Genomic DNA, 26,465 nt, shown 5'->3' on the forward strand with positions numbered 1-26,465 from the left:
TCTCCTTCAGGGGACGTTCAGAATTTTTTTATGATAGGTTTAAAAGTGCATGCTTGTATGATACTACCCATTATCCATATGTCAAACCCATAGCCTGTATAACAGCAGGAGGGAACCCTGCTGTCAACTTGGGGTTCAGTGATGACACGTCAGGGTAGACTGGGGATGTGGAACTCTGCAGTTTCTGCTCAACATTGCTGCAAACCTAAAACTGTTCTAAGAATGTCTATAAATAATGCATGCACATTAAGCACTTGGCTCAGGGCCGGGCTGGGAGTGGACTGCTACGATCAGCATCTGGGCCCTTCTGGTGTCTCCACCTCCATGACCTTTGAGGTCCCGGCATCACCACCACAGCCTCTCCTTCTGGGCGGCCCTGGGGGCCTCTCACTCTTTTCCCTGCTCCTCACTTTCCTTTCTTGACACTCTGTTCATTCTGGCTGCAGTGAACTCTTAAAAGGTGAAGGCTCGGGAAGCCTGTCTCCAGAGCAGTACTCATGAAGTCCTGCGCCCCTGCCCCATTGAGGTCGCTTGGCTGGCTCCTGGTTTCCCCAGATCTAGGAAGTTCAAACTGCCTTTTTTCCTGTTTCTGAGTTCAGACCGCTTCTTTGCTCCTGGATGTGCCGTTCCAGCAATACTCCTTATAGTTTCTTTTTTTTTTTTTTTTAAGATTTTATTTATTTATTTGACAGAGATCACAAGTAGGCAGAGAGGCAGGCAGAGAGAGAGAGAAGAGGAAGCAGGCTCCCTGCAGAGCGGACAGCCCGATGTGGGGCTCGATCCCAGGACCCTGGGATCATGACCTGAGCTGAAGGCAGAGGCTTTACCCACTGAGCCACCCAGGCGCCCCCTCCTTATAGTTTCTTGCTGATTCTCACTCAATGAAGGGAAACAGAACCGTAATGTTTAAGAAATGATGAATAGGGGCATCTGGGTGGCTCAGTGGGTTAAAGCCTCTGCCTTCGGCTCAGGTCATGGTCTCAGGGTCCTGGGATCAAGTCCCGCATCGGGCTCTCTGCTCAGCGGGGAGCCTGTTTCCTCCTCTCTCTCTGCCTGCCTCTCTACTTCTGATTTGTCAAATAAATAAATAAAAATCTTAAAAAAAAAAAAAAAGCCAAATAGCTCACAACTTGGGCTTTGAAGCCCTGATCTCAAAGACATTCAAAGTAAAGTGACGCAGGTCAACACAAGCTCCTGAGGGAGGGTGTGGGCAGTGGGGAGGCACCTGCCTGTTTTTAATTCTCATCCCTGTCTGTAGCGGCCTTGGGGTGTGGGAAGGAGTAGGTGGCAGAATGCTCTCGCCTGGGCAGGGTTGCGGGAATGCCAGCGGCGAGCTGCGTGTCAGGGGAAGGAGCCCCGGAAACTAGCGTTGTCTATGGAGGCTGTGGGAGCGGGTCCGCCCCGGCCCCCGGCACATGAACGCACTTGATACCACTGGGGGCTACTCGTTTATTAAGAGCGCGTCCCGCAGGCCGGCCCCCTGATGGCCGTCACAAGGCCCCGCAGCGCCCCGCCAGCCCCGCTCCCCAGGGGCCGTTCCCGCGCAGGGCGAGGCCGGAGGCCGCCGGCTCCAGAAGTGCCAGCAGGCGCGGCCCCTCGGAAGGCGTCACACCGGAATTCGGATTGGCCCGAGAGGCGGCGAGCGGCTCCGGGACCCCAGCGCCCCCCCCCCGCAACCCCGCCCCGGGAGCCGCTGCCGCCGCGCGGGGGTCGGGCTGGGGCTCCCCGGGGGAGGCAGCTTGAGGAAATACGGAGAGGGGCGCCTGACCGCCCGATCAAAGCGGCTCCCGCCGCCCCCTCCCTCGGTCGCGCCCGGCCCCCCCTCCCCCCCGGCCCCCTCTGCCCCGGGGCACCGCCTCGGAGCCCCGACGTGCGGGGCCAGAGCGCGCTCGTCTGGCCTCGGGCCCGCCGCGGCGCCTCCTCCCGGCCGGGCGCACGCGGCCTCCCTGGGCTGGTCCTGCGCCCGGCCCGGCTAGCGGGCCGTGGTCCTCCTCGGGATGCAGCCCTCCATCTCCAGCGCCTCGGGCCAGCCTTCGTACTTGTTGGTGTGCTTGCTGTTCTTCACGTGCTGCGGGGGGGGGGGGGGGGGCGGGAAGCCCGGCCTGAGCCCTCGGGCGGAAGGGACGCAGGAGCTTCGGTCGCTCCGCGCTGGCGGCGGCCAACCGCGCGCGCTCAGGGCACCCCCGCCCCCTGCCGTCCGTCCCCGCGGCCCGATCCCGCCATCTGCAGCAGGGCAAGCGCTGCACAGGCCTCTCCTGACCCCACAGGGGGAGTGTGGGCGCCGCACGCCCGGGAAGGCGAGGAGGGAACGCGATGTCCGTTCCGCCCTCACCTGACCCGCAACGAGCTGCTGGAAGCTTCAGGAAGAACAAAGCCAGAGGGAACATTTCATCTCTTTTGTGGCAGCCAGAGCCTTCCAGAAACCATGGGAACAGCCTATTTGTCTCGTCTGGCTGTGCGTGGGGGTGGGGGTGGGGCCGGGCTGGGGGGGCGCTGAGGCTTTCCACCGGCCAAAGAGGAGCCTCCCAAAGAGGAGGATGGTGCCTGGGCCTTCCCAGCCCCTCGCAAGGGGCTTGACATGGTGGGTCTGGGGGACATGGCGGGTCCCTTAACAAGGGGCAGGGTGGGGTGAATTGGGGCACTGGGTCGTAGCAGGAGGAGACAGCACTGAGCATCTGGAAGGCGTCTGGGAGAAAGATTTCCTAATCATGAAAGCTTTCCCTGTGCAGACGGCCGATTCGGGGGGGGGGGGGGGGGAGTCTGAGGTGAGGGCTGAGGCACGCTGATGGGCTGGAGGCAGAGGGGTGGGAAATACCTGCTCGAAGGGGCTCTTGTTCTGCATGCCCTTGGCCCCCACAAACACCCAGCTATCCCGAAAAGCCAGATCCTTCACGTTCCTGCTGCCCAGATCGCTGAAAAGCTTCCTGGTCTCTTCATTCATCCTGGCACACACAAGGAAGAGCCTTAATTGGTCACCGTGGCAGCGTGAGGCTGAGGCCAGCCTTGGCAGTCACTTACTTGGTGGCTGGGTCGTCGTAGGATGCCACAAATACCAGGGTGCCTTCATGCAGCGGCCGAATAAACTTCAGCAGGTCGTTGACATCTGGGGTGACAGGTCCCATGAAACACGGAGCATCGGGCAGCACGGGGTGCCCACCCCCACCAGCCGCCGCTCTCCAAATAAAGAGACTAAAAGAAGGGATCAGGCCAGGGACACACCCATGAAGGGTCGCCGTGGGAGTGCAGGGACAAACTGGTATAGCAACCCCGATGAGTGTACACCTGTCCCTGTCCCTGCCTTTTCCGAACCCAAGGAGCCACAGCCATGGGCAGAGGGTGGCATGTCAGCGATCTGGTGATACATGGCGACTCACCTCCTGCCCACATGTCAAAGGCCCGGGCCTCGATGAGCTCGCCGCTGACCCCTGTGGTGACAGGGAGGGAAGGGGGTCCTGCTGCTCGAGCTGCCGGGCAGCTCCACCCGACCACCGCAGCCCCCCTTGAACGAGGCTAAGGACATGGCCCTGGCCACTGGGTGCAAACCTTCTGGAAGCTTTCTTTCACACCCCCTGTGCCCCCTCCAGCTTCCTGGAAACTTCTGGTTCTTTACTGCTACTGTGCTTTGCTTACTGGGTCACTTCTTCTGTGGAACCTTCAGATTGCATGAACATGAACCCCTGCCTAGGCCGCCCTGGGAATTCCCAGAGGGGCGGGCGGGGAGGAGAGGGCCGAGGCGAATGTCCAGATGCCTCCTCATGGGGAGGGCACGCGGAAGGAGGGGGGCAAGCCATGGCATGGCCCTGCTTCTCTGGTAGCAACTCTGACCCCACATCACAAGGACTCACCATTCACCAGGGCGACGTTCAGTCCACGGCCCACGTTGTCCTGGACACTGCTCATGAGCCTACCGGGGTGGGGGGCAGAGCCCTCAGATGGCACGTTTGCTCCACCGTCCTTCACAGATCCAGCTTCCGGTCTCCCGTCCCCCCACCGGCCACCCCGAGGAGCTCACATCTTATCTTCGAGGCAGATCTTCGGTCCGATGACATTGGCAGCCCCACTGACCATGCGGAAGGCTAGGTGCTCCTCGGGGCATGGCTGGGGCAGGCCACACTTGTACTTCCTGGCTCGTGGCTCTGAGCATGAACAGCAGGAGTGACCCATGGGCCTGGCCCTGGGATCACCTGAGATCTGAGACAGGAAGGTCAGGACCAGCCCACAGGGAGGAATGAGTGGCCACAGAACAGGGGACCAACAGGGGATAGAGAGGACATGGCTCAGGCCAAGGCCAGGGACACTTACACAGACACTCTGTGTCCTGCTGGGGCTGGCCTCAGGGCAAGGTGACAGGGATCTTAGGGAGGCCTTTATGCCACCGGTGGGAGAAAAGAGGTAGGAGGGCTGGCCTTGGCTGTGGCCTTGCAGGGAAGGAGCACAGGTAGGGGAGGAGGGAGCAGCTGGGAAAGTGACTCAGGGAAGTGGCGGTGAGGAAAGCACCTGACTCCCTCCCTTGGGCAGAAGTGGGAGGACCAGAGGAGGGGCTGTGTTACAGGTTAAACCGCAAAAGATGTCCTAACTCCCGCCATCTTTGAATATAACCCTATTTGGAAACAGGCTCACTGAAGGCCTGGTGGGTTAAAATGAGCTCATTGTGGGGTTGGGTTAGTTAGTTAAGCCTAAGTCCAAGGACAAGTGTCCAGTTCATGGCATTTGAGTCCAGAGGCCCAGGGACACTGGAGGCAGGGGGTGGGGTGCTGGCCGTGGAACTGGGTTGCGAAGGGAGGCTGTAGAAGTCTGTGGAGCTGGGGTGCCTGGGCGGCTCAGTGGGTTAAGCTCTGCCTTTGGCTCAGGTCATGATCACAGGGTCCTGGGATCAAACCCCGCATCGGCCTCTCTGCTCAGCGGGGAGTCTGCTTCCTCCTCTCTCTCTCTCTGCCTGCCTCTGCCTACTTGTGATCTCTGTCTGTCAAATAAATAAAATCTTAAACAACAACAAAAAAAAACCCGGGGAGCAGCTAGACCAGGCCCAGATGGTCTCGTGGGAGTGCCGACAGAAATATGGATGTTCAAGGTGCTTCCTGTGTGAGCCTAGGGTGAACGGCGCGGGGAGCTTGTCGTGGCTGTGGCCGGTGTGGGGTGGCCATGGACTGTGGTCTCGGGTGGAAATGGGAACGTGTTACTGGGCACTGGAGGAAGGGCGGGCCTCATCATAAAGTGGTAAAGAACTTGGCCCAGTCTGGTTCTGATGTCTGAGGAGAGGAGAACTTGTAGACACTGAACTGGGAATACCGAGCTGAGATTTCCAAACACAGCCTGGTTTCTCCTTGATGCTTGCAGAAAGATGTGAGGAGAGAAAGATAAACCGGAACGAGAATCGTTAAGCACAAAGGAACCAGAATGTGAGAACCGGGAAAAGACTCAGTCTAAGTGCACTGGTGTGGTCGCAGGACCGATCGCTAACGAGCAGAGGCGCGTGACTCGCGGTTCTACTTGGTCCTGTCCCCAAAGTCAGGAATCGAGGTGGGATTACCCAGAAGAGGTCTGCAGGGCCCTCCTGTCTCACACCTTAGAGTCTCATGAATCGCACAAGACACCAAGAAGGTTTTCGAAAATTTTATACCAGGAGAAACCCTGCCATCCTGGGCTGAAAAGGACAGAGAAAGGACAGAAGGCACAAGGGTGGCTCTGAGGGCGGAGCAGCGGCTGTAGAGGGCAGAGTCAGCACAGGCCCAGAGGGTAGGACTGCCTCCCCAGGAGCGTACCCTGCTCCCCCACCAGCTCCAGTGGGGCCAGAGGACAGAGCATTGGGCCTCAGAGGAGGCCTCTCAGGCCTTGAATCCTGACAGCATTTGCCCTGCTGGGTTTCAGACTTGCTGGGACTGGTGACCCCCTTATTCCTTCCAGTTTCTCCCTTTTGAAATGGAAAGATCTATCCTAGGCTTGTCTCACCAGTGTATTCTGGAAGCAGGTAACTGGTTTTCGAGGTCTGCAGCTGCCAAACAGTTGCAGTGGGCTGTGATGGCTAGTTTGGGGGGGGGGGTGCGTGCAGGGAGAACAGAGACTCCGGAAGTCTTGAGGCAGGCGGAGCTGAGAGCTGGGAGGACTGGGGAGGTGACAGTAGCCTTACCTGCGGTCCCTGAGTTCTCTGGGCCTGTGGGGAGAGAAAGCTGCTTGTGTTAGGGTGGAGGCCTCCAGGGGCTGGCAGCAGGGCATCCTGGTCCTGGCCCTGTACCATGGACTTGAGATGGGGGGCTGGTCAGGCTCAGGGGCTAAGCCAGACTCAACAACCCCCCCACCCCGCATGGCTCCAGGAAAAGGGTCAATGGCACTGTAAACAACACCCAGCGCCCCCTCCCCATTCCAGAGGCCTGGGGAGAGCCCACAGGGAGCAGCCAGGCTGTTTTCCCAATGTCTGGAGGGGTCCCCCTGCCCCTCGCTCAGACTCTGCTGACTCCAACAGGGCCCAGGGTTTTAACTGGCAGAGACGAGAGCAACTGGGTGATAGGGGGAGATGACCCGAGGGCAGCTAGATGGGGCCTGGCAAAAAGAGACATCCCCACCCCCGAGCCTCTGCCCCCAGGCCCAGAGTGCCCCCCACCGCCTCCGAGTGGCAGCCACTGCAGAGCGAGGAGGCGTCCCACACTTACTGGTGAAGAGCTGCTGGATGCGAGGAAAGCCACTGCCAGGCCCACCCAGGAGGATGCTGACCACGATCCACGTAAGGCCCACGGTGACAACCAGGGCCACAATGCGGAGGGGACCTAGAGGCAGGACAGACAGGGTAAGGCCACCCTAAGCCTAACCTGGGGCCTCTCAGGACTGCATCTTCCTGCCACTTGGAAGAACTGAGCAGAGGACCAGAAGGTGGGGGCCTGCTGCCATCCACGAGGCCTGGGAGGGGGACTTGAGCTCCTGTAGGTGGAAGCTTGGTCCTCTCAGCTTGGTCCTCTGTGGCACGTATGGAGCAGACATGACCGCTCCAGAGGCTGCCAGCCTCCCTCAGGAGTCCCCAAACTTTATGTCTTGGTGGCCACCAACATATTCACATCCCACCCGTCCTGTTCTCTTTTTGTCCCGTCATGATGAAGGAGAGGGTCCCTGCTCCTTCCAAAGACCAGTTCCTGCAGCTGCTGTGGAGCTGGACCTGAGCTCTCCTCCCGAGAATCGTTATCCACTCTTTCTCCTTGACCTGCAACACCTCCCATCGTAAGACAGCACAGGAGAGACCGTCAAATCACATCCCTAACCAGCCACTGACCTCTCTCCCCTCCCTTCCTCTTCCCCAGTGTCACCATCCACTCTCTTCCAACCTACTCCGGTGTAGCCTTGTCTCCATCAGCCCACCAAAACAGCTTGTGGCCAAGGTTATATATGATCTTCTTGGGGTAAACTCCCTGGGTCACCTGTCAGCCCCAATGTTCCTGACCTCTCAGTTGACCGCCTGGGTCCTCATGCTGGAAACACTTCAGTGGCTTCTGTGGCAGCACATCTGAACCCCCCACCTCCCTTAGATTGCCCTCTCCTCTCCCCTGAACTGCTGGCCACACCCAGCTTCTGGCCAAGGCTGTTTTCTCTGCCTACGGTCTACTCTCCGGAGAGGTGCCCTCACCTCCTGGCCCCCAATTTACCTACAAAGCAGTATTTTTTTGCTCCAGCCCTCGAGGATCTTGAGGCCACACCCTCCCAGCCAGTTCCTAAGCAGCGGCTCTAGTGGGATACATTTACAAGCAGCCCTGAATTCCAGTTCTTGAGTTCTGCTCGGCATCACCCACTCTCATCTGTTCCTCCCCCAGCCAAGCCACCTGTCTTGCTGTCGGGTGGGCCTAGGGCAGGTTTGCCACCGGTTCTTATCCAGCCCCATCGCTGCTCCAGTCAATTTCCACTCTAAGACCACGCCCCTCCGCGACTGCACCCCGTCCCCCGTCCCTAGCCGCCATGCTCCCTGCAGCCTCTCCCACAACTCAGGTTACTCAGTTACCCGCGTTGGGAGAAATCGACTTCCCTGATCCTCATTTCACAGCTCTTAACTTCCTGGGAGGTGAAAGGATTTACTCGAGGTCACAGAATGGGTGTTTGTGTAGGGCCCTCCATTTACAAAACCACATTCATCTGTCCACCCGGGCTCCTCCAGACACAGACCTCCGGACACCTGAGCCTCCAGTCTGGTCCCTTTTCCAACTACCTCCCATTCACTGTGGAAGCCACCCACCTGCCAATCTCATGTCCACTTCTCCCGCTTGGTTGGGGCTGCCGGCAGGAGCACTGCTTGGGGACCGTGCGCTGTGGGAGCAATACAGCAGAAGAGCAGGTTTGGGTGGAACTCAAGGATGGCCCTGGGCTTGGCCCCTGCTGCTGGGAAGACGTGATCGGTGCACCGGCTTGCTCGTCCAACGAGCTGGTGAGGCTCGTAGAGCACGCGGAGAGAAGCACTGCCAGGACAGGAGACTCCTCTGGAACCCGTCAGCTCACGATCGTGCCCACGGGAGCCTCTGGGGCCGCGAAGAAAAGGTGGTTCTCCCGGACATGGGCCTCCTTCGTGGGAGGCCCTGAACTCAGGCCGTCCCCCAACCTCCAAGGCTGGGGGACACGGACGACACGGGCTAGGCTGGTGTAGACTTGCTTGGCCGTGGGGGAGATACAAGCTGGCGTGGGCGGCAGTCCGGTCAGGCCAGCTGCCCGGCTGTGCTCCGCGACGGGCAGCGAGAGAGGTGCGCAGCTCCGCGGACCGGCACGGCAATGGCGGCCCGGGGCGGGGCCACAGCCCGCAGGCACCACCCCTGCCATCCGCTCCCGCCCTGCCGCCGCGCGGTCAAGGGTAGAAGACCGTGGAGTCCCTGCTCCCAGGTCCGCGGGTCCCGCCCATAGGCCCGCCTCCAGCAGGCGTTTTGGCCGGGGTGGGAGGGGTCTCCGCTCCGGTCCCGCCCCTGAGTGTTCTCTGGTCCCGCCCCCGGCATCAGCACCGGAGGAGCAGGGTGGTGTCGGCGGGATCCTACTTCCGCTCCGCGGCAGAAATCTCTCCTCGGGCTCCTCCAAAGTGGGAGATGCCTGCTTCGAGGACTGGGGTTGAGCTCCTGGCCTGTGGTCGGATTTCTGAAGCCTGGATGAAGCGACCGTATCTAGGGGTGTAATTAGAAATTGTTGGGGGGGGGGGGCGCCTGGGTGGCTCAGTGGGTTAAGCCGCTGCCTTCCGCTCAGGTCATGATCTCGGGGTCCTGGGATCGAGTCCCGCATCGGGCTCTCTGCTCAGCAGGGAGCCTGCTTCCTCCTCTCTCTCTCTGCCTGCCTCTCTGCCTCCTTGTGATCTCTGTCTGCCAAATAAATAAATAAAATCTTTTTGGAAAATTGACATGTGTGTCTTTAGAAAGCTGGAGACATAGAAGAGTCCACGGGAAAACGGAGAAGGTGAGCAGGTCGAGGCCAGAGTGACGCCTTCCCTCCCGCTCTGTTTTCCAGACGGAAGCACGTCCACGTGCTGTCGCCGGTCGCAGACTACGGAGGACTCGCTCCCGCCCTCTCCTCACCTCTCCCCTCCCCTCCCCTCCCCTCCCGCGGGAAAGGCCGCAGCACTCGGCCCAGCACGGCCCCGTCACGCATCGCCGGGAGAGCAGCACCCGCCATCGGGCGGGCCCGCCTTGCTCTCTGGAGGGCAGCGCCCCGGCGGCAGCAGAGCCCAGGAACGCGGCGTGCCCTGACCCGCCCATCGCGCCTGCGGAAACCTTCCCCAGTGAAGAATCCCAAACAGAGAAAGCTTGTAGCGCCGGGCAGCGACAGCTCGGGCTAGGATCCAGTACCTTCTCGGTGGGAGGAAATCAGTTCCCAGCCCTGCTGCTGCAGTCCGCGCTTAGCTTTTTTTTTCTTTGCCTTCTCATGGAACTTGGGATCCGAGCTAATGCCGACCACCCGTCAAACTCTCACAAGTCTTTCCTAACCCCAGGTGCACCGTCTCTCCCATAAGGCTTGCAGGCGCCGACGCCGGGCAGAGGGAGCTCCTGCTGCCCGCGCTCTCACTGTGCCCGCCAGGTCCGGAGCACCCGCCCACTCGGCAGTTCGGAGACGACCGTGTTTACATCTTGCCCAGGGCAGGAGTCTCGGAGAGGCTGCTTTAATGAGTCCCCCTGAGGGGCCAGAGGCACAACCGCACAACCGCCGTCCCCACAGCTACCCAGCAAGACACGGGATCCGCTCCAGGCCGTCGGGCCTGCGCGGCAGCCTCGCGCGACTCCCAGCTGCGCTCGCGGACTGGTTTTCAGCCAGGACCGGCAGCGCGTAGCCGCCTTCACGTCCCCGGCCCTCACGTCTCCGCCCACCCCCGTGCGGGCACGGGCCGTGAGGGGACACAGAACCTGTCCTCCAGGCGTCCCTACCTGTGCCCGTGTAGTCCCGGTAGCTGAGCTGCCAGTGGATGTCCTCAAGGGTTCTGTCACCTGCTTCTCTCAGTAGACACCGAAGCAGAGTTAACAGCGGATGGGGACCACCTAAGGTCCCATCGCCTGGGACCTCTCGCCTCCCCTCTACATGAGGCGACCAGACCTCAGGCGACAACTGATTTCTCCCACGCAGTCCTTCCTGCCTCCGCCTGTCTTTAATAACCAACAGCTTAAGGGACAGCAAAATGTCCTCAGTAGCCCCTCAGTCCAGTCTCCAAAACAGGCGGCAAGATTCGTCCTCATCCAGGCTCTCATGTCTCTCCTCAGTGCCTCCTCCTCCCTTCAAGCCAAGGGCTCAGGTCTGACCGTGCACCGGAATGCGGTCCCAGGCTGGAGGACCCCGCAGCGCTGCTCACGCGTGTGTCGGGGCTCGCGCTCTGTCTCCGGGTGGGAACCCAGATCTGAGCTAACAGCTGAACGACCTCACCAGTCCCTTGCTGCTCCACCTGAGGCTCAGCAGCATGCCCTGAGTGGGACGGGGACTCAGCACAGTCACCTGGAGCTGAGGGGACTGCTGGCTGTCCTCACCTGCGGCTGCTGCCATCCATCCCATGTAAGCACATGGACGTAAGGTGACAGATGGGTCTCCTCACCGTGTCTGTCATCTCTCTTCCCCGTTATAGACCCCCAGGACTGAGGGGACACTTGTCTTAGTTCAGCAAGGCCCAAGTTCTGTGTCAGATGGCAATGGGAGCTGAGGTGACAGCTTAATGCCCTCAGTTGGGACTTCTCTGTCTTCCCCATTGCAGGTTCCTAGAGCTGACAGGTGACTGTCATCAGGTCCCTCTCTCTTCCTCAGTCACCCAGGGGTCAGGTGACAGTTGACTATCATCACCAGGGCCCTTACGTGTATGCCCTGGTGTGGTGCTCAGATCTGGGGTGCCCTCATCTGGACCCTTCTGCCTGTCACACCACTCTCTGCACACATACCTGGTCATCCTGTGTTGGGGGCCCCAGAGGAGTTACGTCCCTCTTCTACTTTAGACTCCCGCTGCTCCCCTTATGTGGATCCTCCCACATTCCCAGGGGAATCCTCCCTGGTGATGCCATGCCAGCAGGTCCCCCAGGGAGCCTGGGGACCCAAGAGGACAATCCCCAGAACACCGCTCTCCTGGGTCACCGAAAGTCTAGGAATGTCTGTGGGTCTCTGCAGAGGACTCTGAGCTTGAGGACCCTCCCAGGGTCCGGACCGACTCCCTCATCTTCATTTATTTGACGGCTCCCAACCTCCAAGGGCTTGAAGTTATGCTGAAGTCTGTGTTTTGGGGATTAGTGAGGTTCCAGGATGGCTGAGAACTTAGAGTAGGCAGAACAGCGCCCTCTGGTGGTGAGCGGGGGGAAAGCGTGGTCACATCTTCAGGGACTCCCGCTGCCCCATTCCTTTGGTCACCCCAGCTCATCAGGCATGAGGTTGCTCTGCAGTCAAGGGCAAGACCCTTGGCAGCTCCGTGGGAGCCAGAGGGCTACAGCGGAACCTGCAAGTCCCTAGGCTGGCCCCCTCTAGCTCCTGCGGAGGCCTTTGCCACCGCCCCCTCTCCAGGAGGTCCCAGGCACCAGGAAGGACCAAGGCCATTGCCCACAGGGTGGAGCCTGGCCTCCAATCCTGTCCACATGGAGTCTTCTTGGCTGCTCTGCATGGACCTGGGCTGGGGTGGATCTTGAGGTCCAGAGCCCACTGAGGAAAGTCACCACTTAGGGGTATGTGATTTGTCCTAACCCCACAGAGCTCCCACCTTCCCTGTTTGGTGACCTCAGTGACCTCCCTCCTTACCTCATCTGAGTGTACCACCTGTCCTGGTCACAGGAGGGGATGGGGAGAGTGCAGATAGCATCCAGGAGGGCCGCTCGCGTACAGGGGCGACACATTCCCCTGGCTTATGGAGCGGAACAAGCCAGCCTGCCAGTAGCTTTTTATCTACGTATGGCTCCCACGTGGGAGCCTTGGCTCCCCCCCCCCCCCCCCCACCAGCCAGCACTCTGCCAGACTGCGTCCGTCTCCCTCGCCCTCACCAGGCTCTCCAGCTGGTTCTCACCAGCAGGACCAGGTAAGGTTTGGATGGCTGGAGTGAAAAGCTCCAGGTAATTGCTTCCCCAACAGGAGTGGGGAGAGAGGGGCTGAGCCCTGACAACCACGGAGCCCTGGGCTAAGTCTCCTCCTCACAGGGAGCGGAGCCTCCCCACTCTCCCCTGCCACCCTGAGTGATTTTCTGGACCACTTGTTCCCTCCATAAAATGTGCTGCCATCTGATCATTCTGTCCTTCCGTTCTAGGCTGGCTGCACCTCCCAGAGCCCCGGGCCCTGGTGCTGCACTATTGTTGAGTAGGGCTGTGGGGGAGGCGGGCACATGGGAGTGTACTGGGACAAGCACCCCCCCCCACCGCAACCGCCGGGATCCCTGGAACGTGGCCTTATTTGGAAAGGGGACTGTTTACAGGGGTAATCAAGGTTAAGTCAGATGGAGGTCACGGAAGAGAACGGCCCCTAATCTGATAGGACTGCTGTCCTAAGAGGAACCAAGAGACACACAACCACACAGGGCAGAACGTAGAGTTGGGTGCAGACACTGAGTGATCTGTCTGCCAGCCACGGAAGGTCCAGGATGCCGCCACAGTGGGAAGAGGCAAGGTGGGTCCCTAGAATCTTCAGAGGGAGCCTGGCCCAGCCACACCCGGATTTCCCACTTCTGGCCTCGGGAGCCATGGGAGGACACAGTCTTAGGCTTCCCCTCCCGGGCCCGTGCGCCTTGTCGCAGCTATGCCCCCTCCCCCCCCGCCCTGGCATCCAGGGTCAGTCACAAGAGCCCACTGCCTCTCCTTCCTAAACACTTCTTGCCTCCATGGATTGGCATGTAAAGGCCCTCAGCGATTCTGGGATGAGTCCTCACTGTGGTGGGGACAAGGTCAAGGCGGAGGAGGCCCATGTGGGCAGCAAGTGCGGCGGAGTGAATGTGGCCCGACCTCCATGGCCTGGTGACAAAATCCTGCGGAGGACGACTGAGGGAGGAGCACAGGTGAGTGTGCGTGCGGGGGGGGGGGCCCTCGGGGAGCAGGGCTCAGTCACGACTAGATGTGGGCTCAGGGTTAGGCCTGGACTGCCAAACCCGTGCTGGGGAGAGACGTGGCTGATGAGAACCGGGTGGTGGGATTCAGGCAGCCGTGGGCCCTTGGTGGGCCGGGCTGGCCCAGGCGCCCTCCTGCAGGGTAACAGGGTCAGAAGGAAACAAGCAGGGAGCAAGCAGGCGGGTGTGTTTGTGGATTTAATGGCAGGGGCTGGCTGTTTCTGCTTTTCCAGTGGTGAGTGGGCGGGCCATGGAGTGCAGAGTTGGGGAGTGCTGGGTGGGGGGAGGGCAGAGGGGCATCCAGGAGGCCCGAGACACCGGGGGCTGCAGGGCAGCACGGAGGTCCCTTCCAGCGGGTGACCAGGAATGTCGAGTGGCACTGAGACTGGTGTGAAAACGCTTGAGCCCGTCCCCTCAGTTCCGAGGACCTCGCTCACAGCCAGCAGGAGTGTGCGGTTGGCCCCTGGCCCACAGATGCCTGCCCCCCTCTGACATCCTTCCCCCTGCCCTGGGTGGAGGAGCCCAGGACAGATGCGAAAGCCACTCTACTTCCTTCTGTGGAGGTTCAGGCCAGTGGACAGAAGCTGGCTCAGGAAGGGCCAGTGGCAGCTAGAGACGGTCACAGCGCGAGTCTCGAGCGCTTTGCTAGTGGCGGAATGTACTGGGCCCGGGCTGGCCGGGGCCGGGAATGTGAGGCCGAGGCCTGTGGCCCTGGAGCACTCCCGATGCGAGGCTGGGGTGACGGGCAAGTGGGAGGAACAAAGACGGGGCCGAGGTGGGTGGGGTGGGGACCTGGGGCTCAGGGCTCAGGGCTCAGAGCTTGTGGGGGTTCACCCACTTGTAGGTGCCCTCGTACTGGAAGCCCACTCTCTTCATCAGATCATCTGCCTCCGCGGGGCCTCGGCTGGGAGAGTGACAGGCAGAGGGGAGCTGTGAGGGCGCCCTGGGCCCCTGCGAGCCATCCCTGCCCCCCCCCCCAGGCCCCCCGCCCGGCCCCTTACCTGCCGTAAAGGTAAGGGATGGGCTGGAGCCTCTCGTGCTCGATCTTGTGCAGCAGCGGCGTGAAGATCCGCCAGGCTTCCCGGAGCTCATCACTGAGGGGACACCGCACAGCTCTGGGGGTGCTGGCGGGGGCACGGGGCCGCGGCCCTGCCGCTTGGAGCCCAGCCCTGACCGGGTGTGCACCCGGGGCCCAGGGGCGCCCCTCACCTGCGCACGAAGTGCATCTGGTTCCCGCAGAAGACGTCCAGGATGAGGCGCTCGTAGGCATCGGGGAGCTTCACGTTCTGTGGGGGGAGGCTTTGTGCTGTGGCCGCCCGAGCCTGCACCGCCCCCCTCCCCCCCCACCGCCCGGGGCCAGGCGCCCACCTTGTATCTGTTGCCGTAGGTCAGGTCGAGCTCAGACTCCTCGGGGTTGAAGAACATGCCGGGCTTCTTGGTCATCATCTTGGTGTACACGGCCTCGTTGGGCTGCACACGGATCACCAGCTCATTGCGCTTGCACTGCTGCCGGAAGATGTCGCCGGCCACGTCGCGGAACTGTAGCCGCACCTCGGCCTTGCGCTCGTTCAGTGCCTTGCCGCAGCGCAGGACGAAGGGCACCCCTGTGCGGGGCGCAGCGGCGTCAGGCGGGAGAGGGCGCAGTGGGGCGCGGGGGCCGCACCCGGGGTTCGGGGGCACCTACCGTCCCACCTCTCGTTCTCCACATAGAGCGCGACGGCCGCGAAGGTGGCAGTGGTGGACCCGCGCGGCACCGTGGGGTCGTCCAGGTAGCCTTTCGTGGACTCCCCCTCTCCGCTGGGGTTCCCCACGTACTGGCCCAGGACCACGTTGTCCGCCTGCACCTCGGAGATACACTTCAACACCTTGACCTGGGAGCGAGCCGGGAGAGAGCGGCTCCTTGGGCGAGGGCGGCAGACGTGCGGCAGCTGGGGCACCACGCACAGCGGGCTTTCCGGCGGGGTGACCAGCCAGCACACACGGGGGGGGGGGGGGGGACACACACGTCGTCTGCATGGCTCACCATGCAGAGCCCGTGGCCGTGGCCCTCCCATCCGAGGGCTCCCTGGGACCACCCAGACCCGCCCTCCTTTTCTCCAGAAGGAGAGGCAGTGGGTGAGCCCGGGAGACAGAAGAGCCCCCTGCAGTCCTGGCGGCAGGGGGGCCAGAAGGGGACGCCTCAGGGCACCTTCTCGTCCCGGACATCGTCCGAGTCAGTGGAGGCTGGCTTCTCCATGGCCACGAGACACAGCATCTGCAGCAGGTGGTTCTGCATCACGTCCCTGCGGAGGGAGGCGCAGGTGGGCAGTTCAACTGCTGAGTCCCCCTGCGCCTCTGACCCCGGGCGCAGTTCCCGTGGAGGTCCCCTCAGGCAAGGAAAGAGATAGGGACACCCCCCTTTGCAGCTGACGCTGTCACCCACTCGTGAATCTCAATCTTGGGGGAGGAGGAGCCCCCAAGAACAGGGAGTGGTGACCCCGCAGAACAGCAAGATCGCACCCCTTGCCTGTGCTGACGTCCCGGGAAGGGGAGACACACGCTCACCGGATGATCCCGAATTCGTCGAAGTAGCCCCCGCGGCCCTCGGTGCCAAAGGGCTCCTTGAACGTGAGAATGACGCAGGCTATGTTGTCCCGGTTCCAAATGGGGCCAAAGATCCTGTTGGCAAACCTGCAGCGGGGGCAGTGTGGAGTGTGCTGCTGTACTTGGGGTGCAACAGCAGGATGGGTGGGGCCCCACGAGTGCCCACCCCATACCCAGGATCCGTCCCCACCCCGTCGCCCAGGCCAGGCCCCACCTCAGCACCATGAGGTTCTGGACCATCTCCTTGCCCAGATAGTGGTCGATGCGGTAGATCTGGTCCTCACGGAACAAGGAGGAGATATGGTTGGACAGCCTGTCGGAGCTCTGCAGGTCTCTCCCGAAGGGCTTCTCCACAATGACACGGTTCCAGCCTCTGCGGGAGCCCAGAGCTGTGTCACTGTCACCCTGCACCCTTCCTCGACAGCAAGGGCTGGCACCTCATCTCCCCCAAGGTCTCCGTCCTCCAGGAGAGGCAGAAGCTTCCCTCCCCGTCTTCATGCTCAGCTGGCCGGCAGAGCTCTGCTAGCACAGAGTCCCCAGACCAGAGGACACCTCCTGTCCACCATGCCCTCCATGCTACACCGAAAACTTCCTCAGAAGCCCTCCCACCCAGCCGGCTGCGGCTGCTCGCTGGGACGAGTGCTCCAGGGTCCTGTTCCCTTCCAGCCCCGGGGGTGGGGTGGGGGTGGGGCTGGGCTGGGTCTCTGTCAGGACTAGCCCGGGAGCTGGTGGGGGAGCAGGGGGATGTCAAGGGCACAGCTGTCTCCACAGATTTTAAAATGGAAGAACGCCCCTTTCTTGGCTAGTCCCCTTGGAGAGCTGATGTACCACTCTGCGTTCAAAACCAAAACGAAATGAAAGAGACGACTGCGGGTTTGAGGGACAAGCGGACTGGCAGAGGCCAGGGCGCCACAAAGCAAAATTCTTGCGGAGCAACACCGCCACCTCGTGGTCACCAAGGGGACCGCGAGAAGCACAAAAAAACCAGAAAACAGACCGGCGGCAGTTTCGTGGAGCAACACCGCCACCTTGTGGTCATCGCAGGAACAGCGGCGAGGGAAAGCTGATTTCTGGCAAGATGGGCCAGGAGGGCCCTTGGGAGGGTTTCCAAGGCAAGAAGCGCGGTAGCATTTCTGGCAAACGCTATTACAAAACCCCTGTGTTCATGCCCTATTCTCGTCTTTCAAGAGCTAACTCCAGTAGAGAACAAACAGGGGTCACCATCCTTTTCCAACTCAGTGGACTAGCTTGCCCCAGGGACTCTCGGACAACCACCAGGCCCGGCCACACCAGGACAGGGCACACCTAAGAGGCAGGGAAAAGACAAGCCTTACGTCTGGCTCATGCAGGTCTCGTGGATGTGCTTGGTGACCGCCTCGTACACCGTGGGCGGCAAGGCCAGGTAAAAGAGGCGGTTGGCCTGTGGCCCCTGGTGGAGAGCATTCACATGGCTGTTGAGGCGCTCGTAGGAGGCCGCGTCGTCATACTGGCCAGCCACATAAGAGTTGCGTGAAAAGAACTCCTCCAGCTTGGGCTTCTCCTCTGGTGTGGCCTGAGAAAGATTGACACAGGGACACTGACCCCTGCCCGGCCCTCCCCTACTCATACTGGTGCGCTCCCTCAGAACTCAAAGTCATTTGAGCACCACACCGGCTTCACCCCCATGTTGTCAGTTTTACATACTTATAGGGGAGGCCGAGGCAGCACACCACCACATGGGATGGGGCCCAGCAGTCACCTCTGGCGACCCCAGGCCCTGACATGAAGTCAGATTTCGGGAGGCTGAGACCTGGCTCTCTCCAAAGTCAAGGCACCAAACCATGGTGTGTTGGGGAAAGGCAGATGTGTAAGACTTTCGGGGTGAAGACACTTTTTGGGCTCTGGGCCCCCGGGGGGCGTGTATGGGAGGCGCAGCAGGGTCGAGGTCAGAGGGGAGTTGGAAACAGGGCTCCCATGCCGGCGGGCTCCCCGCACCTTGCCCTGTGCAGTGGTGCGGCTGGGCAGCACGGCTGCTGTGGGGAAGGCAAAGGAGAGGAGCGCTCCAGGCAGGAGGGGCACTGTCCCTCCTGGAGACCCCCAGAAGCCACTCACTTTGAAGAAGGGCTCGCTCTGTTTCCGGATGTCGGCCACTGTGAGGCGGGAGCGGGCGTAGCCCACGATGAAGGTGTCTTCAGGCAGAAGGCCATCCCGGAACAACCACCTGAGGGCATGGCATTGCTGGGGCCAGGGCAGGGAGGGCAGGTAGGGCTGGGGACGGTGGGGACAGTGCGGGGACATGCTTACCAGATGGTGGGGTAGATCTTCTTCTTGGCCAGGTCGCCCTGGGGCGGAGGGAACAGGCGTGGTTAGGAGAAGCTGGGGGCTGGGGGCATGACCTAGATGGTCTCCTCCCCTTCAGTCCGGACGCTGGCTCAGGGTCACCACTCAGCCGCAGGAGGCACCGCGACCAGGCCACCTGCCCTGTGACCACACGTACCACTCAGATCACAATCTCTGGTCACAGGGTGAGCAGGCGAAGCCACACCCAGGCCAAACGCCGGCTTCTGAACCGTGCACAGGCTAACGAAGATGCCTGAGAGCTCTCGAACCAAAGGGCATAACCTATGGCGTGAGATGCCGCTTTAGCTCAGGCCTAATGAGCTCAGGGACTGATTTACGAAGTCAGACAAAGGAGTAGAACTTTAAAGCCAACTTTAAAGCCAAACAAATTACAAGGCAGGGAATAATGAAAAATAAACGTTACTAAAACAGAAAATAGGGGCGCCCGAGTGGCTTGGTTGGTGAAGCATGGGCCTTCAGCTCAGGTCATGATCCCGGGGTCCTCGGATCAAGCCCCGTGTAGGGCTCCCTGCTCGGTGGGGAGTCTGCTTCTCCCTCTGCTACTCCCCATGCTCATGCTCTCTCTCTCAAATAAATAAATAAATAAAATCTTAAAAAACAAAACAAAAACAAAACCAGAAAATAAACCCAAAGAAAATATTAAGAAAGCCAAAACCTGGTGTTTGCCAAAGACGAATAAAAACACAACTTTTTAAAAATTCCAAGAATTCCACCAAAATTGCAGAAACAGGGAACTCCATTCTGGGGCAGACCCTGACTCTATAACCAGAATATATAACCCACTCATGCACCAAAGTAAGAAGACGGCCCCATGGAAAACTGATTAGATTCTAACAAACACACGAGAAAGTACCCAAGATCATCAGTTGAAGGGAAAAGGCAAGTGAAGCCCCTCGCGGCTGTTTCCCGGTCGTTGGGACGGCTGTAAGCCGGAAGGCCGGCAACACCAAGTATCAGAGAAATGGAGACACAGCCCAGATACTCAAGTGAGAGATGGAGAGAAAGGCCCTATACGTTCTTTTGTTAAAAAAATTTTATTTATTTGACAGAGACGACAGCGAGAGACGGAACACAAGCAGGGGGAGAGGGTGAGGAGGAAGCAGGCTCCCCGCTGAGCAGGGAGCCCGATGCGGGGCTCAATTCCAAGATCCCAGGATCATGACCTGAGCCAAAGGCAGACACTTAATGACTGAGCCACCCACGCGCCCAGCCCTATACATTCTTAAAAAAAATATTGATTTATTTGAGAGAGAGAGACAGACACACACACACACACAGCACAAGTGGGAGGGGCAAAGGGGGTGGGAGAAAGAGAATCTCAAACAGACTCCATGCTGAGTGTGGAGTCCAATGTGGGGCTCGATTCCAGGACCCTGAGATCATGACCTGAGCTGAAACCAAGTCAGACGCCTCACTGTCTGTGCCACCCAGGTGCCCAACAGAGTCCTATATTGTGATAAACTTGTGCAACCTACTGCACCATTGAGATTGGTGCATTTCAGTGCATTTCAACTTTGTCCAAAAAAAACCAAACCCTGAAAAACAATTGTTGAGCAAAGAGTGGGGAGTGGGTGAAGGAAGACAGAATTTCAGTATGCCTGGGTGGCTCAGTCAGTTAAGTGTCTGCCTTTGGCTTAGGTCATGATCCCAGGGTCCTGGGATCAAACCCTGCATCGGGCTCCTTGCTTGGTGGGGAGCCTGCTTCTTCTTCTACTTGCCATTCTCCCTGTGCTCTGTCAAATAAATAAATAAAATATTTTTTTAAGAAAAGAGGCAAATTATCATGGGAACTGGGCAATGGACCATGGCCATTTGTTGCGCCTTTTTTTTTTTTTTTTTTTTGAGAGAGAGTGAAACACGTAGGCAGGGGGAGGGAGAGAACCCCACCAGGCTCCACACTCAGCAGAGTCTGACACAGGGCTGGATCTCTCAACCGTGAGATCACGACCTGAGCTGAAACCAGAAGTCGGACGCTCACCCGACTTGAGCCACCCAGGCGCCCCTCGTGGCCCTACGGCACCAACTTTGCCGATGTGTGAAGTTTTCCACAACAGAAAGGTGTGAGCACACGGCAACTTCAAGCAACAAGATGGCAGATCCCAGAAATTCCAAAGAGGACGCCCTAGAAAGCATACCAGTTCGGTCCCTGAGCCACGCCAATATGCTTCAGTTCTGTGAGCAAAGGAACTCTCCAGTCCAGGTGAGAGAGGCAGAGGCAGGAATGGCCACAGGCTCCCGCGGACCAGCGGGGCATGCACCCTTCCATCTGCCCACCCTGTGATCAGGGTGTGGGACGGGCCTGGGCTGCGAACCCATGATGCTCCGGGCACTGCCGATCAGTGCCGAGACAGTAAGGCAGGCTGGAGCAGGCTGGACTGGCTGTAGGCAGAAAAGTGGACTCTGGGGATAAGGACCTGAATATTCAATGCAAAACTGCCTTTGAGAAGCCATGTAACCACTGGATAAGCTCATTTCTATGAACTCTTGGACCTGCAAACGGGAAGCCCTATGGCCAGAACCAAAGCAGGACCACCATGGTTCAACCCCCTGCCCCCACCCCTGGGAGAGCTTTAGGAGGGCCCGCAGGGAGCCCCGAGTGGGAAGTCCCTTCTCGGGGGGGGGGGGGCAGGTGCAGGGCTCAAGGGAGCCCTGTGCCTCAAATGCTCGAGTTTCCTCCTGGCCTTTGCTCCACCAAGGCTCCTGGGGCAGCCTGCCGTTCCCCCAGGGTTTCAGGTGAGGGTGTGCATGTGGGCCCAGCCTTTCATGAGCACCAAGCCCACAGTGACAAGTGTTTCCTGGTCCTCTCTGGGCTCCACCAGGATCCCCAACTCCTAAAACAGGTGGTTCCCAAACCAGGGTTGGCTGTGTGGGCACCGCTGCTCACATCTGCTCACTGTCCACAACCGATCTCCCCAGCAGTCTGCAGCAGGTCCCTGTCGTCACGGCCACCTTCCTGCAGCTGCTCTCACTGGTGCTTCCTGGTCCAACTCCAACCCCCCGCCCAGGGACCCCACTACAGCAGACAGTCAGTGGCCGCCTCTGGCTTCTCCCACCAGCAGGGCTGGAGGGAGACTCTGCTCAGGTCATGTTTGCTTATGATCAAACTCCAGTGGGCTGGGAAGACTCAGGACAGGCTGCGGGCAGCAGACTGGTGGCAGCGGACAAGCCTGCTGTCTGCTGAGTCACGACGCCCAGCACCCCAAGCTGTTTGTTCCTGCGGCTTCCCTTGGGATTAGCTACCGACAGAACCTGCTTGCCTCGTTCAGCTCAGCCCCGGCGCCCAGAGGCCTGCTGGGCTCCAAGTCGTCCAAGGGCCAAGTGAGGTACGACCCAGGACGGTGGTAGGGGTTCCTGCTGGTGGCTACCCGGCACGGGAGGTGAGCTGGTCAGCCCTCCCCACTGGCCTAGAGTAGACTCCTTCGCAAGAGTGAACATGGGAAGACACGGACCAAACCTCAGCACACGGGGTGGGGGGGGGAGGGGCGATTACAGGGTCTCTTGGAGAAATGCGAATCTTTCCCAACCCCCTTATTTCCGTCTGAGGGCACAGCAGTGGGGAAAGAGCTGCCTGGGGACATGTGGGGACATGTGGGGACTTTAGCAGAAGAAGGAGGACCTCTTAAGCTCACCAGCTACCAGCATCTGTCCCAGCTGGGGCAAAGGGACTTGGGTCACCGCCTGCCTGTTGCCACCTAGTCTGACCACAGCTTCTAGTTTTATAAGCCCCCAAACACTGTCGACATCTCTGTGAGGATCCGAGGGCAGAGTAGGCAGCCCAGTCCCTCAGAGGCCAGCCGCCAGCTGGAGGCCTGGAGGGGTGGGCCATCCCGGCCCCCAAGGGTCACCTGGGTCAAGGATGTGCCTGGGCTCTTGGAGTGGAGCCCGGGCCCTGGCTGCAGCCCAGCTCTCTCCTGGGAACTGGGGAGAAAGAACCTAGGGGCTGTTGAGGTAAGTTCCCTCCTCCACCCTGGGGTTCATGAATCATCAGGCCTTTGGGGGAAAGTGCCAAGGTCATCATGACGCAGCAAGAATCTTATCGACCCAAGGGGCAAAAGCAACCCAGAAACGTCCCCAAAAGACAGAGGAGCCAGGACTCTCAGGTAACCCATTACCTAGGCAGACATTGGGACGAGGCCTGAACAGCCATCAAGTCCATGGTCTTTATGGACCAGGTGGGGAGACTGAGGTCCAGAGAGGTGAGGGCCTTGCTGAGAAGCCTGCAGTGAGCCGGCAGTGCCCACGCAGACTCCCTGTCCTGTTCTCCCCCCACTCCTTTCTCCATCCCCTGTGGCGGGGGAGGCCTCCAGCCTGTCCAAGGTTCTATCAGGTGGGGGAGGACATGATGTGCCAGGCCCAAGGCTCCCCTCTCCCCAGCTCTGGTCTATAAGGAAAAACTGGTTTCTTTCATTCCAGAGCTTTCCAGACAGGGACATTAAGTATCTCCACTCCCTTCCTGGCTGGGGGTGGGAGTCCTGGAAAGGGGGGCAAGTGGCCACATGGGAGGAACAGAGAGCAGCTCAAAGCCTATTGGGTAACTGTGAGCCAGCATCAGGACGCTCTCAGGAAGGAAGCTGGGCGGGAGCGTGAGGCTTGGGTAAGCAGAGGAGGAATGAGGAAGGGCAGGGGACGGCCATGTGGGCCCAGCCTGCTCTGGGGCCTTTGCCACTGGGGGCTCTGCGTCTGCTCTGCTGTGTGGAATGTTCCCTGACCCTGGCTCTGCCTGGGACCTGTATGCTGGAGGTGGTGGGGGACACAAGGGCCCACTGGTGTTTTTGGTCACATGTGCCACTAGAAGCTCTGATTGGGCTAGGAACTCCCCTTGGGTCCCTTCCCCCCAGCACACAGATCACATGGGGAAGGTGGGGCCGGCACTCACTGTACTGTAGAGAAGGCACTTGGTTGCTATTTGTTGGATGAATGAGCAGTGAACTTGTGGGTTTTCCACAAGAGCAGGTCTGGGAGAGTGCGCCCTCAGCACCACTCTGCCTACCTCTTCTAAGCAGGGAGTGGACACCGGAGGCTGGATGGTGGGAGCTGTTCTAGACGCTGCCCAAGCACGGCAGGCCCACCCACCTGGTTCCAATCCCCTTGAGTGGATGATTCTGGACAGGGGGATCCCCCCACTTCCCACTTCTGCTCTGGAAGGGTCTGGCTGTCACTCTCAGAGCAGAGGAGAGCAAAGGGGAACCCTACCAGTTGCAAGGGAAAGTTGCTCAACATCGAGCCGGCCACAAGCAGAGGCACTGACCACTCAGAGAATAAGCTCAGCCTGAGGTCCCTTGACATTGGTTTCAAAAGCCCCCATTTGCTCTGCAGAAACACTGAGGTGCAGAGGAGGAGGGCCGCTGGCCAGTCCTGTGGCGAGCTTGGGTGTTCTCAACAAAGCATCTTAGGAGCTGACAGCCCAGAGTCCTAGACCATTTTTGTGGCCTGGGACCCTCTGGTGGAGCTTCCCAGGGCAGCCTGGTATGGGGGTGGGGGAAGGAAGAGGCATAATCCTGAGTAACTTTCTCCTCCAACCTGTTTCTTGGACCTAATGGTCAGACTCCCAGCTGTGAGAGCTCGTGGCCAACACAGGTTAGGGTTAGAGGAGCACACACTGGGGCCAGGGTAGAGACGAAGGCTGCTCCCCTCCAGCCCATGTCCCTATGTCCCCCTACTGTAGGTGTTACAGAATCAGGAGATAGTGCTGGCTGGCGATGGCCTACCTTCCTTCCCTCCCTCTGGCTCTCTGGCAGAGCCCCATCTCACAGCCAGCACCACCTGCTGCCTCCTGCTCTCCTTTGCGGAGTTCTCCTTGGAATCACCAAAGTTGGTGGGCACAGGCTCTGTCTACAGAGCACACCTTATGAACATGAACTAGGAAGCAGGTTCTGCCAGAGCTAAGGGGACCGTGACGTGGATGGCGCAGAGAAATAATGTCCACTTCACCAAGAGCTTGATAGTTCTGGGGGAATTCTTGCTTAAGCTTATACGACAGGTTATGGGCAGAAAGGGCCACAGGATGGTTAGCAGGGTCCTGCTCATGCTGAAGGTGAAGACGAAGAGCTGCACTAGGACTGCCCTCCCTCTCCTGTCCCCACATCACGTGTGGTCTGTGTGCTATACCTGTGCCTTGGCTTCTACCGTTTGATCTTCTAGAACAAAGTGTCAGTTCCACAGGCTGAACAATAGGATGGGGTGGGACAGGTCATAGCTTCTCTGCGGGCTTTGGGAGCCGGGGTAATGACGCGGTACTCAAAGGAAGGGCGAGTGTTTGTTCCCAGGGAATCTGTGGTACCGACAGAGAAGGTGAAGCTTGGGCCTCAGAACATGCCTTTGCAACTCACTGTGTGACACCTACCAAGCCAGAAACAGGTGTGAAAGAGATACAGAGTGAACAGCCTGTCCTGTGCATAGTTTGCCCTGCGGAGGAAGAAGTCCAACGAGAGAGTCTCTAAAGTCTCCTGCGCACAGACTGGGCGCATACTGGGTGGCACTGGGATGGGAGTGGCAATTGAGCAGAGGCCCTGGGGCCTCCAGAGTGGGCTGGGAAAGCCTGGGCACCCAGGAGGTAGGGACCCGAGGCAATGTCACCCTCCAAGCCTGGGGGAGACTCACCGATGCACCCATGATGATGAAGATGTGTGTATCAGATTGATGGAAGGCATTGCCTTGGTACAGCTCTTCACGCAGGATCCCGCACACCTGGGTCCGGCTCAGGGCCACCTGCTCTGCCATGATGCTCTCTGGTTAAAGAAAGGCTCGTTGACAAAGCAGGAGAACAACAGAGCGTGGGGAAGTTGGCCATTTTCTGCTGGGGTCCTTTGGGGTCTCACCCCAAGATGCCTGCTTATTGAAATGCTTCCCTGAATGGCAGGGAAACAGGACGGTTGGGGGCTTAGGAAAGTGCAGGCTCTGGGCTCCCAGCAGAGTGTCCAAGCGGCTTTATTTCACAGGATTACTAGGGGATCCCAGCTAGAGCCTCAGCTCGGCAAGACCAAGTCAGGCTGCTGGAGCACTGCACAATCTGCCCAAGCCACCTCTCCCCAGACGCCAGCGCAAACTCAAGGAGCTGGATGGAGCACGTTAGAGCGGGTGCCGAGTACGGAGCGCAGGCCGGGAGACGCCGGCGAGTCGCCGCCCCTCTCGGGGTCCCGGTCTCCTCGGGGGGTCCAACGGAGGGACGCAGGGGACACTGGGACCAGTTACACCCTCTCGATTTTGCCCCGCTCCCAAGCCTGGCAAATCAAACGGCCTCGCGGCACAGCACGCTACGCGGCTGGCGCGGCGCCTAGCCACTACGTTACCTGCGCCTCGCCGCCGTCGAACGCCGCGCTCCCAGCCTCCGAGTGCCCGGCCGTTTCCGGAGGCTGCTCCCCGCCGCCTCATTTAAGCGGCGGGGGCGGGGGCCTGGGCTGAGCTGACCGGCCTCAGGCGAGGCGCGTGGGTGGGGCCTCAGCGGCCCCTTGCCCCGCGGGCGGGGCGGAGCCAGGGCGCGGGAGGTGCGCGCGCATCCCGCGCTGGGGCGCACGCGTCCACGCCCTCCCGCCCTCCAGCGGCGTCAGGCTCCCACCCTCGGCCCGCCCCGCCCCTTGGGCACCTGCGCGAGCCGCCCGACTGCCGGGCGCCTTTTCTCCCCGCCGCCGCTGCGCCGCGTCCTCGGTACCTCGCGTGTTCCCGTGCAGCTTTGCACTGTTCGCCCGCGTACCCATCCCTGGCTCGGCCTAATCCTACAGTCCAGTTTTTTCGCCCGGCGCGGGCGGCTCTGCGCCCTCGCGGAGGGCTCCACTTCCGCCGGCAGTGTGGCCACGCCTCCTCGACCCTATTCCTGGGCGGGGATTTCTGCAGCTCGGTGGGCCTCTCGTTAGCTCCTCCCCTGGTGGGGGCGGGGCGGCCCGACATCCGAGAGATGAGGAAGAGAGTGAGTCGCGACGCCCCCCAAAGTAGCAAGTGTTGCGTATCATGAGGAGCGTCCTGTGGGCAGGCCAAGGCTGGCGGACTCGGGTTGCCTTCTGGAACAGCGTCTTGCACAATTCTGCTGGCTCCCAGGCGGGGGCGGGGCTTGCGCGTTTTA

The 26,465-nt window shown here is 60.1% G+C and overlaps 1 protein-coding gene across 6 annotated transcripts; it reads right to left on the reverse strand.

The window, feature by feature from the left end:
• Nucleotides 1-1,435: 1,435 nt before the first annotated feature.
• G6PD (glucose-6-phosphate dehydrogenase) lies at nt 1,436-26,249 on the reverse strand. Of its 6 annotated transcripts, none has more exons than XM_059158610.1 (21): nt 26,058-26,249; nt 25,010-25,137; nt 18,353-18,390; nt 18,161-18,269; nt 17,404-17,621; nt 16,284-16,442; nt 16,031-16,156; nt 15,675-15,768; nt 15,171-15,357; nt 14,855-15,090; nt 14,696-14,772; nt 14,488-14,580; nt 8,210-8,280; nt 6,648-6,761; nt 6,128-6,151; nt 4,013-4,136; nt 3,846-3,904; nt 3,375-3,425; nt 3,019-3,103; nt 2,816-2,942; nt 1,436-2,068 (listed from the first exon to the last, which is right to left on the reverse strand). In XM_059158610.1, exons 1-21 carry the CDS (start codon nt 26,101-26,103, stop codon nt 1,973-1,975), a joined length of 2,262 nt encoding a protein of 753 aa, XP_059014593.1. In that variant the 5' UTR covers nt 26,104-26,249; the 3' UTR covers nt 1,436-1,972. The 6 variants fall into 6 exon arrangements, with proteins under 6 accessions (XP_059014593.1, XP_059014591.1, XP_059014592.1 ...); XM_059158608.1 differs by having other exon boundaries at nt 25,992-26,249; XM_059158609.1 differs by lacking the exon at nt 26,058-26,249 and adding an exon at nt 25,699-25,903.
• Between the last annotated feature and the right edge of the window lie 216 nt (nt 26,250-26,465).

Source organism: Mustela lutreola, chromosome X (assembly GCF_030435805.1).
Source record: "Mustela lutreola isolate mMusLut2 chromosome X, mMusLut2.pri, whole genome shotgun sequence".
Lineage (NCBI taxonomy): Eukaryota > Metazoa > Chordata > Mammalia > Carnivora > Mustelidae > Mustela > Mustela lutreola.

Coding starts and splice junctions, on each gene's coding strand:
- G6PD (XM_059158608.1), bottom strand. CDS start 26,103: ATGGGTACGCGGGCGAACAGTGCAAAGCTGCACGGGAACACGCGAGGT. Junction 17,622..18,160: donor AGAGCGAGCCCTTCTTCAAA/GTGAGTGGCTTC, acceptor AATCTTTCTCAG/GCCACACCAGAGGAGAAGCC. Junction 16,443..17,403: donor GAGACCTGCATGAGCCAGAC/GTAAGGCTTGTC, acceptor GGGCTCCCGCAG/AGGCTGGAACCGTGTCATTG.